The following is a 15,288-nucleotide window of genomic DNA, read 5'->3' on the forward strand; positions in this document are numbered from 1 at the left end:
ATCCTTGATGAATGATTGTAATTCAATGTGATTTTTCTAAATTTTTTTTAAAATGAAATATATTCAGTAATTTATGTTAGTGTTTCTTTCTTCATTGAATGATAAGAAGCATTCAGAAAAACATCGAATTCACCTAATGTATAAAGGTTTGATGGGTTCTTATCAGAATGGAAGTTCAAGGAGATGGGATGGCCGAGTGGTTAAGGCAGTGGACTTAAGATCCCTTGGGGTGTATCCCCACGTGGGTTCGAACCCCACTCCCAGAAGGCGGATTTGCCCTCAAATGCCCTAGTACGTCTGAGAGTGGGAAGAGTCCGCTCTCCCTCTCGAAATGTTCTCACACGGCCACGCGTATATAGCCTCTGCCAAGGAAGTCCTACTCACTGCCTTCTCGTGGCATTACTCTTGTTTACGAAATCCAGAGGACGAAAAGCGAATGTCAGGCGCTTTAACCGGGTTGGTGGACACGGAAAGTTCACCTAGGGAAGTTGGAAAACATTGATTCCAAACCAATGTTGCACATGGGCTCCAGTATCCTGAAGAAACAAATGGCATATGAATCAATCGTTTGTCACCGGCTACCATGCTCCACTGCTTTGTGGATTAGACCTTTTGGTCAAAAGCTCTGGGTGTGGCCCCTAAGAAAACCACCTGCTTCAGTTTCGGCACCTTAGCAGTATCACAGTCCTCACACGAATCAAATGAGATTTGTGTGGCGCATATGTATCTGGTGCTTCATTGTACCAGTATTTATGTGTTTAAATAAACCAAGGAGGTAGTAGTAGTAATTCAGTAGTTCAGTTCATGAGTCAATTTAAGTTAAACCACTATTGAAAACCTTGAAGCACTGAACGGTCGTTTCGTCCTAGTATGGGACTCCTCAGAAGTGCACATTCACGATACCGAAAGTCCTGGGCTAGAATATCGCATGCGAGATAGTGGATGTTTAATGCGTTACACAAAATTTAACTGGTAACATTTTAAGTTTTAGTTTCGATATTAAAAACGGATTACGTAAACACGTCAAATTTGAATTACTATGTCACGTTATTTTTTATCAGTATGAATATATAGTGTGTAATAGTGTAAATGTGTGACAGATGGAATAGGTATATACATCATTCAGAATGAGGATATTTTAATTAGTTATATTGTTCAGTCTAAAAAAGTTTCGTAAGATGTGAAATTGAAGTTGCATGGATGAATAATAGGTCTAAGTGTCCGACGATCATTGCAGAGATCTGCATTTTTGATAGCTATTATATAACGGTTCATTGGTATGAGATTCAGCTGATATATGAGTACGGGGTCTCGACGGAGAAGATGGTAGTTACACATTTTCCTAGAAGCTGTAGTGTGGTCTACTTATAACCATATAAGTAGTATATGGTGTTGGTCAGACATAGAATGTATTTTGGCAGAAGACCGATGAGGAAAGAACTGAAACGAAGCGTAATCGGTAGGAAAATGCACGAACAATGGAATTAAAGAAGAAACAGTGAAGATCGAGACTATTGGTTGTTAATTTGCAAATTGACTGTCCTTTGTATGGTTTTCAGAATTTACTGAGATAGTTTGTAATTTTTGCTTAAATACATCCGATTGTCCCCACTCGTGTTCTGTTCACTACAGTAGGACTATCTCCATGATCACACTAAGCAATTATAGATTATAAGGAAGAAGGAGAGAGATATTGATTTCAACTGTCAATAGTCAATTCAAATGCAGAATTTGCGTGACTAATCAACTATAAAATGTGTATCACAGCTAGAAAATGTTAAGTATCTCTTGTGAAGTGTTATGTCAAACACATTCTAAAGTTGTTAGTATACAGAATATACCATATGATAAAATCATTAGATTTTGATCTTGCTAATACTCATAGATGATACATTAAGTCAAATAGAAGTCGCCCAGATAAGTGTGTATGATTGGTTAAGAGATGGCTTTCATATCTAAGGGGTGAGGTATTCAGCATTGGTGACTCAAACTTTAAAATTAATCACCGTACATTTAAATATTAAGAATGTGACAGTTTATCACGCACAACGCGAGATCTAACTGGAATGGGTTCATCTATCTGATTTGGCACACATCACATCGCCACAAATAGAAAGAGGAAACTAACAAAATTAGAAGCGAATGACTAAAAACGATATTATACTGAGTACCCAAACAAAGGAAACATATTTCGAGACAATCAAATGAAATAATAACAATAAGCTTACGATTTATAGAGAGACTTAATGTAAATGCATTTACAACACTGCGATTAATCTTGGACCTTCTCACTCAACCGTTGGTTAGGATAATTAGATGGATTTCAACCTGAAAGTCTACACCTTCCCAAACAATATGACTTATGATCAAAAGCTTAATGGATTGATGCTATTTCTATTTTGCATACCCTAGCTTCATTTTGCCTTGTTCATGCTCTGGCTAAAAGGAATATTCAGATAGGCAGTGAGCGAGCATGTGTGACCTGAACAGTGAAAGTCTAATTGATGAAGGTTTACAACTTCATTAATCCAATTAGCATTCCTACATAAAACCTTACGCTTAAGTATTACTCAATCAGTGATTCTGCCATACACAAGCAATGCTTCGAAAGTATACATAATCAAACAATAAGAGCCTACTCATATATCCTACTTTGATACCACACGTTTTCTAGTCATAAAGCAATACAGAATACAGTGGTCCCTAATGTACTTGTTCTTTAATAGACGTATGGATACTTCATTCGAATTACGAATACCGTAAGCTAGTAAAAGCTAAACGAGCCTTCAGTATTCTATGCCACTATTTCACTAACCACCAGTAGTGAATTGTTATGTACGTGGTAAATTTGTTGCGGCAAATGTAAATCACACATACATTATTGTGTAACTATTTCTGAGGATGATGATGCTAGACACCAAAGTGAAGCTGTTGAACAACGTCTAAACTTACATGTAGCTCCTTCGTCTGGATTTTGAACGATCAACACTATTAGTATTTCAAACACATTACAATGTAGAATATGCGGGTTTAAAACAGGTCAAGTATTTTTATTTTGATTACACTCAAAAGCTAAGTAATATACATGAATGTTTCTTTAAATAAATGATTTCAATTTGTTCTACCTTCTGTAATTCCTCATATATGCGCCACATAACGCATAAGACCTCCAGTTACATAATCAGTACTATATCGTTCACTTAGACATTCGGTATTTAATGACTAATATTTGCTAACTTCAGTCAAATCGTGAACATTACCAGACTCTGGGTTTAAATCTTGAAAGGTCATTTGTATATATGTGTGTGAGACACTAATGAATTCCAGACTAAAATGATATCTTTATCCAGTGCGTCTTATGATTCTTCAAATAATAATATAGATCGGTAATGAAAACTAATTTCCCCGGGAGTTCCAATGAGAAGCTATGGCTAGTGTAGGTTAACCAGCTACCTCTCAATAATAGTGTAAGATGATCAAGCAATCTCATTAGTTGATTATATATATACTATTGAGTAACGACTTAGTGGTCTAAATGTTAACTATTAACTACGAAACCTAAGAACCTATGTTCGATTCCCGGTTGAATTATGGATAAGAATGGTTGAAAAGTCATAAAAGAGGATAAAACGACCATCCAATGCTTCCTAATTTTTTAAAATATTTACATAATTGAAAGCTTGAGTCAACTGAAGCTAGACTACTATGGAAAACCTGGAAGCACTAGACGGCCGTTTCGTCCCATTGTGGGACTCCTCAGCGGTGCGCATCCACGACCTCGCCTCGCGAGACTCGAACCCAGGACCTATCGGTCTCGCGCCAGAGCACTTAACCGATAGACCACTGAGCCGGCACCCGATGGGGTTTATGTCTAACTCCAACCAATTAAAGTCAGAATGTGATGTACAAGTTTACCAATGTTAGCATTCCATTACAAATAGATGAATGACCAGAAATCTATGAAATATCAGTAATCGTTACGGAAAAAAAAGAAAAATACTATTTACAAATATCATACAAAAATTGTTTACATAACAACAAAATTATCCCCCACTTGAAATAAATCAATTAAGGGAGACGTTTAAATTTAACAATAAAAGTTGGTCCATAATTACATGATATTGATGGGATAATTAATAAACCATGACATGTGTTATTCGAAGATAGATTTGTATCATGGTCCTCTTTACTCATATTATTATTATTATTATCAAATAAAGGTAAATGAATCGGGATAACTTTTATACCTAATTTAGAATAACAAGCAGTTAATAAATCGTACAATGGTTTTAAATTGATCAAAGCAAAATTAATATTATTTGAATGATTCAATATAAATGATTGAATAATTTCTTGATTTTGACTTGGTGACAATGTTGACGTTGAATAGACAACATAACCATTAGGTTGACATAATTCCATTGCTTGACTACAAAAGTTTTTTTTTTAGAAAGAAAAGAACGTAATAATAATATGAGGAAAAACCATTAACTGTATTTTATGCAATCAACATCAGTAGTAATTATGTATTAAAACAAAATTGGATTAGTCACTAGTTATTGATTAATTCAATTCCTGGGTTCGAATCTCGCGAGGTGAGATCATGGACCACAACAGGACGAAACGGCTGTCCAGTGCTTCCAAGTTTTCCTTGGTGGTCTAGCTTCAATTGACTCATGATTTCAACTATGAATATATCTCTATTCTATATGAGGTCAATTGTGACCAGAACAACTCAGTAGTAATGTCTCTGACCATAAAGTTGGATGGTATGAGATCGGTCCCGCCAGAGAGTATCAGTTCTATCATAAGTATAGGTACATTTTGTTAACAAGTGTTAAATGACACGAAAACTAGGTTCGAGATTTCTTATCTACTCCCTCCAGCCATCAAATTCATATATTTTTCTTAATCTTGAACCCCAGTATTTTTTGATAAATACTTTTTCACCGAGTCTTTTTGAATCACATTCCAAATATCCAGTCTTTCTCATTGTAATTCACCTATTTATATTCATGTCGTAATGGTAATGTGGTATGACAACTTGGGCCAAAGCATATCTATGCACAGAGGTTCTGTGCTAATGACGACTTACGGGTTGACTTCTTTCAGTTAGTCAAGATAACAAGGGAGGAGCAAGCTAACAACCTGATCTCGTAAGTAATTATTACTTGGGTGCATCATACAATTTTATTTTATCTATTAACTTGTATGTTATTTATTATCATATACATTTGAAAAATCTACCAAAACTTACCGGAGAAGATTTAACTGAATTTTCGGTAATTGAGCACGTAAACGAGCTTGTCCCATTCCGAAAACGTGAGAATCACCAGATGTGATTGCATAACGATCAGCTGAACAAGGAACATTGACTAAAATCTTATTAAATTTATAATCTTTATCAATATCATTAGAAAAATAAGCAGCCAAATCATCATGTGAATAAACAATGTCGATTTTAGTATTATTGTTCTGTTCATCATCATTCTCTTCAGATATAATTCCAGATGCTTTAAAAGTGTTAATCATTTGTTGAACATGAGTACTACGAGATGGACTACGTAACACACATAATAAACGATCTTGATAATAGAAAACAAATAAACAATCAAATAATGATAGCTTTTTATTATATACTACTGAAAACTCATATGATTAAGATTGAAAACAATATACAGGTTTATTTTATTAAGTTGTACATTAAAATAACTGAATAATGATAATAATAAAGGTTGGCGAGACTATAATTCATGGACGAGCCAATCAGATTTAGGATAACAGGTCTTGGATTTTGAAGCAAAACTCATTCATCCATTTGGCTAAATAGCGTTTTGACATTATAGCTGACGTCGGTTTGTGATGAAAACCCTAAATCTAATTCCTAACTCTAACCATGGACTGTAAATCACAATCCTAATTCTTCACGTTGGTTTATAACCTCATTTAGCACTAGTAAGTAAGTGGGTACTTTCAAGGTCACTTGAGCGTCGCTCAAAGGTCGTCCATCAATTATAGTCTCGCCTTATCAGGATTTAGCAGTACATTTCTTAGGTATTATTGAAGAACAGTTGATGAACAAACTGAAACACCGTGCAGATTTTTGTTAATTTTAGCCCAATCCTTGAAATATTTACTAAGAGAGAATAATATAAAAGAGGGAACGATAGTAATGGAAATAAAAACTGAAGATGAAATGGAAAAAGTTTACATCTCTCTAGATTAGAAATTATTGAAATGTAACTTTTAGGAGGTATATATTTTCAAAGTTATCTAATAACACTTCAATTGTGATCAATGTACAGCATCTGACTTGAATAAAAGCAAGGACAAATTATACTATAAACTTCAAATAATAAAATATCTTTGTCTTACTTCCTTGATCCGTCTACCCATGAATATGCAGAAGATCGCTTGTCTAAATCTAGATCTTGACAAGATGGCTGACTAGTTTAACCTTGAGGCGAGCATGAGTGAGCTCGAAGTGAAACTAGTTACTTACGGTGCAGAAACGAAAACTATTCTATCACCTGATTGGTTGACAAGTGCGCGCGAGTAAGACGAGTTAACTAGAACACTACTCGATTTATTCGCAATTCCAATTCACACTCCGATCCGATTCAGATTAAATTAAAAAGATACATGAATAAATAGATGACCAACAAGACCACAAAACACAAACAATTAAGAAAATACAATTATGCCCAAAACTGGGGATTAGAGTCGAAAATCAAGTATAAAACATTACGTTTAAATTACAATAGCTTTGGAACAGAAAAGGTTATGACAGTGAATCGTACATCAAACAAAAGTTTATGGTCTGTAGAATAAATGAGGGAACAAAAAGAAATGTCAGTGCTTTGAATTAGATGAAATAACATTCCCAAGAATAGCTTTCATAGTGTGTCAAGGCTTCTTGTTTCGCTGTTCACATCACTTTGTAATACAAACAAACATTATACTCAATAATTACTAATAAAATCAATGATCAATATCAAATATAATAATGAGGAACTAACTTAATAAACCGGTCTGTAGGGCAATAACTGATTTAGTCCCAGAAAATGTAGACATATTGACCATATTATCATTCTTTTGTAAATTCAATGCTAAAATAGTTATAACCGAGCTTAAATCGATTGTATTAAAATCTAAAATGAATAAAAATAAAACAAATAAACGATTATTAATATAAAAAAATATTATATGATCATTATTGAATAGAATGAAATTACATCTTGGTAAAGTTATATGTTGATCAATGAAAAATGAAGCATAACCTACTGAATATGGTTAGGGTTATGAATTTAAAAAGAAGATCAAGACCATATGCCAATTTGTTGTGGTCTGATGTCCGGCTTTTTATCACGTGATTTATCCGTCAATCCGAATACGACTTTTCTAATCTTAACATTGTGCCAAATTAATGACTTCGACCGGTATGAGCAGTCTAGCGCCCTTATTAGTCCCTTGTCCGCCTAGCCCTTCCAATTGAGTTCGAAAACATCAATTACAGCTTCTGCTAGGCGAATCATTTATTTCAAGCATACTGGGTTTATATACCAGACAGATAGACCGCATCACACCATAAAATAAGAAATAATATTTGTACAAGATCAAGCCAAATGTGACTGTGGACGTGGGATACAACAATCAATAAATTGAATATAATTTAGGGACAGTAATTCGTATAATAATAATTCATAGGTCAAAATGAAGCTTATAATGAGATGAATATAGATATACACAATCTAATTACTCAATAGTTATACGATAAGAATATATATATAGAATAATAGTTCTTTAATAAGTCCCAGAAGTTACCCGTACTTATGTCTTCGCTAGGATATAACATTTACTTTATTTTTTCGAAGATTAGTTATAATGAATGATGAAAGATCTGAGGACGTAAATTTAAACACTTCATGTAAAATTTGGAGTTACATTACCAAATAAGTTTTCATATAACCATCATGAAATTCAAATCTTGACAGTAAATTAAATACATTCAAAGTATAATGTTCAGCTGAGATATTTTATACAAATGATAAAATAACATTATTTGTTTCAGTAAAAGATACACGGCTCGTGTTACGGTAATAGATTTAACATTAAACTTTATTGGAGCAATATAATGATGCTGACTGATATGTTGTAAATGAAAAGATATAAGCACCATATGAAGCTGAAATTCTATGGCCTAAAGACTAAGATTTGATTTGTGAACTAAACGTTTCATTCTACTTAACCTATTATAATAAAAAAAGCCTGGTATTATTAGCATAAATTATATGGACGATACGCTAACTAAAGATCAGGACTATGGGCAAAAAATGAATTGGCTAAAGTTATTACGATTCTAAACATCATAATAATGAAACATCCGCGAAAGAATGCACATAATAGACAGATGTCTGATTAATGGTTAATAAACAACTCGAAAATGTAGATTATAAGAATTTAACCATAGATTTCTTCAGTGTAGCACTCATATATAGACTGTCAATATTGATTGAGATCAAAGTTGACGTTAAGAATTGATTAGTACAAAAAATACGATTTGTATCATATAATGAGGATAGAAGTCGTAAACAAAGTTACATCATTTAGCAATGTATTGTGGCTGTTTATTCACGGTGAGGATAAATAATTTCCAGTAGTTAATACGATAAAGATTAAATCTAATCCTATTTTTCATATGGTCAACTTAAAGTTTGTCAGCTTAAACTAATGAACAATCACATCAGATCCTACTACATAACTCTATCTCTTTGATACAATATAAATTATAAGCGTAAGCAACATTGTTAGACGACATATTCAAAGAAACCCAACAAAAACAATATAGAAAATCATCGAAACTACGAACAGATTGAAGTTAGACAACCAATGAAAAACCTGAAGCATTGGACGGGCGTTTTGTTATAGCGTGGCACTCCTCAGAAGTGCGTGTTTGTGACCCCAGATCCAAGAATCGAATCTAGGGCTTTTAGTCTTGTATGCAAACGTTTGACATGTAGAACCCTGAACCGGTATTCAATAGTTTACAAGTCTAACTTCAATCGATCCATAATATAGCACGATTATCTATTGTCTTCGTTAGGTAGCATCTTCATACTCGAAACAATCTAGCTCTACTGGTCAATGATTGATTGAGGTTAGACTTGAATACCTGTTATGCAGTGCAATGCTCCAAAGTTTCTAATGGTTATCCAACTTAGATCGGTTCATGATTTCGATGGAACTATACAATCACCTCAAACGAATGCTGACAATATAACAAATTTTAACAAATAATACACGATATATGTATAACATACTAAATTGTCCATTTAAGTAAGTTGGATGTGGTATTGTAACCAATCTACCAGGAGGTGAACATTTAATACATAACTTCTCGGGTATATGAAAATTTTCAGTTAACACTTTCAATGACTGTAAACCAGATGAATCATTTCCATCTTCTTTAATCATACCATAATAATCTTTAGAATAAAATGTAAAATCCGTATCACATTCTCTTGTATACATTTCATTTTCACTAATCAATTCAGTTGATGGCATAAATTCATTGAGATTAATTGTATCCATAGTTTCATCTGATGGGCTGTAACGTGTTAGAAATTGTCTACGACGTGAATCAGATTGTGTTACATTGATAAGCTTTAGAATGTAAAACAAAATTCGAAGATGTCGTTATAAAGAAAATACTTGATATCAACGACTTTTTGTCATAAATAATAATTAGTAATGGATAAGCATAATATCAACTTTAGGAATAAGAATACATAGACAAAGTGATAGAGTGATTATTTGGATCACTGGCAGGGCTTATTTTAGCCGACAACTTCATGGCTAATCATAAACAAACAAAATTCAAACGCGAAATCCACGACGTAACATTCCACGGAAGGTACATCGATGATACATTTTTTTTGTTTGTAGTGGTATGAATCATGCCTTACAGTTGCTCTAGTATTTTAATGCAGCAAATGCTAACATCAAATTCACGATGGAGTATAGTAACATAAAAAACTAATTAAACTATTTAGAACTAAAAATGAAACCAGGAAATGATAGAAGAACCGTGAAGGTCATATTCAGAAAAGAAACATGGATGAGGCAATATTTAAATCATAATGTTTTTAATCCTATTGAGTTGAAAAATTTTTCTAGTCAAAATCCTATTCAACAGGGTTAGAGGAATTGGACATAAGAAATCCACGGTAATTTAGTCAGTCATATACAATGTAGAACCTGGCAGATATGTGTGCCGATTCAAGTTGCCATATTACATTAACAAAGCAATATAGAATTATTAAGATAAATCCTAGAGTAGTAACAGAAATATATGAAATAATACTAAGACCAAGACTTATAGAAACGACAAATACAACTGTATCACTGCAAATAATATAGGCATGTCGTCACCCAAAATCTCCAAATAAAGAAGAGTACATGTGTTCCTCACAAGTTGAATCATAAATCAACGAACTCACGAACTGATGTTCAGTCGGGAGTTAACCAAATCTAACAGGCATCCGCATGTTATGTTTTTCTGTGCATTGGTCAACAGTAATATAAAAAAGTATCGCACTGAGACTGTCATATTGTGATCTAACAGTGTTACAACATAGTTATAACAATGAAAGGCAATTAATAAAGGGAAATTCTAATAAAGAAATTGAATCCCATGTACACATAGTGCATGGTTGAAGGTTTGGAATACATGCAATTTTGTGCATCAATATCATTTTATTTATTTATTTATTAATTTAAACACATATATATTGATTTGTGTGAGAGCTGTGATACTGCCAAGGTGCCGAAACTGAAGCAGGTGGTTTTCTTAGGGGCCACACCCGGAGTCTTTGACCTAAAGGCCTAATCCACAAGACAGTGTAGCATCGTGAGGAGATGCAGTCCCATGGTAGCCGGTGACCAACGATTGATTCATACACCATTTGTTCTCTCAGGATACTGGAGCCCATGTGCACCATTGGTTTGGAATCAGGGTTTTCCAACTCCCCTAGGTGAACTTACCGTGTCAATCAATCCGGTTAAAGCGCCTGACATTCGCTTTTCGTCCTCTCAATTTCGTAAACAACAGTAATGCCACGAGAAGGCAGTGAGTAGGACTTCCCTGGCAGAGGCTATTAACGCGTGGTCATGTGAGAGCATTTCGAGAGGGAGAGCGGACTCTCCCACTCTCGGCCATACCAGGGTATTTGGGGCATCAGTATCAAACTTAAACAGTCCGAATTATAACAGATACAAATTATTTGTCATTATACTGTTAATTTGTATGAAATTCTAAATAATTAAAAAAATTTTGCCCAAGAGAAAAATCTAATAAACATATTACCTCATCAATAATAACTGGATTCTTATCAGCATTGGATACATTATTTGTCAAAGAGTTTTGATGTTTAATTAATGTTTGGATAAAGTTTATATTTGGTGAAAATGAGTCGTTACCATCATTATTATATGATGATGAAATTGTATCACCAACATTGGGAAAATATCGATTATAAAGTATAGCTTTTTTAGGTGGCATTAATAAAGCTATACGCATTGAAAGCCAAGCAACTGGTCCATAAGCTTCACTGTAGTAATGGTCAAAGTGAGCTAATGCAACTTTACCATTTTGGTTTAAATCAGACAACTAAAATAAGGAAGATATAGAATAAAATAGAAAAAATCAAACGAAGTATATCAATAAAAGTAATAACAATATCTGAAAATGACCACAGAATGCATGCGGTTAATAGGGATGATCAGGTTGATACAAGTACATAAAATACGGAAGCAGGTTTTTATAACTCATTCATTACTGAGTATTGACCAATATCAGATTTGTCTAGTTCTTAAATAATCCCATTCTACTGAGAGATTTGCGCGTATGAATTCCACAAGGAGCATTAGTTAATTCAAGATCGCAGGTACGCCTTGCTGACAAGGGCCAACTAGCATGAAACTTAGGTCAAGGGTTTTCTGCCGACCACTCCGAATCAATCAATACTGTAGTAGTTTGTCGAGGTATGCTGGCTGTTCAAATATGATAATTAAATAGCTCCAGTTTTGAAGTAGTTCATAGGATGATTAATGGTAAGAAACATAAATATGCGTAGAGGTGATGATGGAGAAACCGAAACTATGGGTGACAAAGAAATATTGGCGATTACAATGATAAATCTAATAAGCATGCTAAAGAGTGTTGATGTACAACGAGAAAACGTTGAATAAGACAAAGAGCTTTCAATTTTTTGATACAAGATGGTGCCAGGAAGTAAAAAGCTTCATACTTTTTAATGAGGGAGAAATATTTGAGAGCGTAACCTACAACGTGACCAAAGATGTTTAGTTTATGCTGTTTTAGTGTTGAAAATGTAATGGCATCCACAGTCAACAAATAAAACAGATGTGCGTCAATCGAAGCTACTATAAGTATGATGTACTGAAAAGTCTTTTTTCAAAGTTTACTATTAACAAGCATAAGATTTTGTCCCAAAGTGGATAAATATGATTCAATTGCCAAGATATTCCGATGCTTAATAACACAATCAAGAGTTTGAATATAAACTAGGTTTTTTAGATCGGTGGAATTACATATTAATGTGAATTTGAATATCACACGTATGGCTCATCGAATAATATAAACATCTATTCCATTTTTCAATATTATGCCTAGTTGTTGTTGTTTCGCCTTCACATTAATAATTCATTCACCGGGTACAGATTTGTAAACTTGGCTTTAGGCCACATTCTGAATTTAGAGGCTAGAGATACTATCCAATTGCCTGCAACGAAATAGATGAAGTAGGGTTCAAACGTTTGACTTCGAATATCTTGACCAATGAGCCACCTCCAGTTTGTCTTCTTGGGGGAAATTATTATTAAAATTGATCACTTTGAAACACTATATCAGATAGACAAATCAACTATGAAGAATTTAATTTTAGATGTTATAGCCAACTATTGTAAAGTTATTGAGAGCAATTTTTGTAGAATGTGAAAATTTGACTGGAAAACCAAAATACCAAGTTATAAAGCAGTATTTGTCATTAGGTAAATTAGACAGAGACACATAAGAAAACGTAATTATACGTCAGTGACTAATCGAAACAGTATTCTTAATTGGAGTATGAATATGAAGAAAATATAAAATGAATCAAAAGCACCATATCATAAGCTGATAAAAGCCAACTAATAAAAACAACATTTATGGTGTTCTGTTGTGTGTGTTATTGATGTCGACAGATATAAGTAGTATGAATCATTAGTCGAAAGTCAAGTGTCTGGCGGAAGAAGGTTAAGAAGACTGAAGAAAAGAGAACGAGAACACAGAATGATTGCTATGAAAACAAAGGAAAAATGATGTCTGAGACGACTGATTGACATTTTGTATTTACTATGTGTATTTACCATGTGGTTATTAGATTTTACTAAGATGCTCTGTAATTTTGTATTCAAATACACTCGATTGTCCCCACTTGTGTTCTCAATCACTATAGTACTACTCAATACGATTTGTATCAGATACTTAGAATTAACTGTCAGCTGTTGGAACACATTTTTAAAAATGTACGATGATACTAGTAAATATTATTTTATAACTGATTTGAGTTAACGCTTAAATTAATGAGAGTGAAGTAGTCGAAACCATCGAATGCTTCATCCGTTTTGGAAGTCTCAGTGACCCTAGTGGGTAGCTTTTGATTAAGTCACAGCAATAAATCAGGAACCATGATAAGTTTTTGCAAACTTATGTTGCTAGTGGTGTAAAGATGTTCATCTCTTAACCGAAAAAGAAGTATATTGTGCATTAATTCGTTCTGTTCTGCTTTATGGTTTTGAAATTTGGCCTTTGAAAGTGAACTTTCTAAGCTTACTAGTATTTGATGATAGATTCATACGGAACATTGCTCTTGGAAGTTTCAATAACCGAGTTGGTAATGTAGATGTTGAACGAAGGTTACTAGGTAAATATGGCAAACTGATTGGTGAGGTAGGGAATCTGCGTCGACTGAATTGGGTAGAACATGGACGATGTATACTTAATCACCGTGTACCTCAACGCGTTATGTTTATTGGCACAGGAGCAAGAAAGATAGGATCGGCTAGGCCGAAGCTTGTCATCAGCCTTCGACTTGTGGACTGAGTAATGTAGATAGGTGCAGACTATCTTGTTGGGGTTCACGTAGGTTCCGTAACCAGTGACAATAATACAGATATATTTACTCTTCGTCTTAAAATACTCATAAATCTTAGTCAACGAATTCAGTACTTTTTTTCTCGAATCATATTTTATACACCTAGTATGTTATTATCTGTCAGTGGGACATAGATTGAATTAAAGCATGTTCCATGCACGATTGTGTTGGCGCACGCTGATTGGCTATTCTTAACCAATCAGCGCTAGTCGGTACTTGGAGAAAACTCTAGAATCTTTTCATGTAAAAACTATAGATATACTAACGCATTTCTTATTGTGCTTCTTACTTCATCTACCCCTTGTTATTCGGAATACAATTTCTTTCCTGTTCAACTGTGTTCTGATTTGGGGACTTGTCGAGTGAATTGGTATCCAAGAATACTATGCAATAGGAATAGCTGGGTCGTATTAAGGAGAAATTATAGCATTATCACTACTGATACTGTTACTACTTTTGCTACTCTGGGATTTTTCTTGATAATTTCATCTCCCTATACTGATATAGTGTGGCAACTCAAGTCGATACATGTATGTTCCAAGTTTTACATTACTCATGTTTGACTGATAAATATACAGAAGTCAATAAAACTTTATAGAATTAAAAATATTAACCAACTATACTCACCGTAAATCCTACACTGGAGTCATCAAGTTGTTTAATTCTAATTGGTTCATATGCTTGACGTTTGAAATACGAAAAGAACCGACAACTATTACTAATTTTCTTCTGTTTTTTTTATATAAAACAAAGATAATTGATTAAGTTAGCAGTATACACGTACAAATATATAAAGAAAAGAAAAAAATTGACTAATAGTGGGAAATTAAAATCCAAAATCTATATTTAGATTAAATACCAACAGAAGGGGGGTATTTAGTGGAAAATATAGATTTTGGATTTTAATTTCCCACTATTAGTCAATTTTTATCTTTTCTTTATATATTTGTACGTGTATACTGCTAACTTAATCAATTATCTTTGTTTTATATAAAAAAAACAGAAGAAAATTAGTAATAGTTGTCGGTTCTTTTCGTATTTTCAACGTCAAGCATATGAACCAATTAGAATT

At 33.7% G+C, this 15,288-nt stretch overlaps 1 protein-coding gene across 1 annotated transcript in view; it reads right to left on the minus strand.

Annotated features, from left to right (window-relative positions):
- Positions 1-4,068: 4,068 nt before the first annotated feature.
- Smp_143020 (hypothetical protein) overlaps positions 4,069-15,288 on the minus strand; it is a gene marked incomplete at both ends in the record, with an annotated part of 15,740 nt that continues 4,520 nt past the window's right edge. The window contains 5 exons of the mRNA XM_018799918.1: positions 4,069-4,429; positions 5,258-5,585; positions 7,020-7,151; positions 9,321-9,663; positions 11,366-11,668. Of these exons, the coding sequence (XP_018653784.1) occupies positions 4,069-4,429; positions 5,258-5,585; positions 7,020-7,151; positions 9,321-9,663; positions 11,366-11,668 (1,467 nt within the window). The remainder of the gene's footprint in view (positions 4,430-5,257; positions 5,586-7,019; positions 7,152-9,320; positions 9,664-11,365; positions 11,669-15,288) is intronic.

Source organism: Schistosoma mansoni, chromosome W (genome assembly GCF_000237925.1).
Source record: "Schistosoma mansoni strain Puerto Rico chromosome W, complete genome".
In the NCBI taxonomy this organism is placed as follows: domain Eukaryota; kingdom Metazoa; phylum Platyhelminthes; class Trematoda; order Strigeidida; family Schistosomatidae; genus Schistosoma; species Schistosoma mansoni.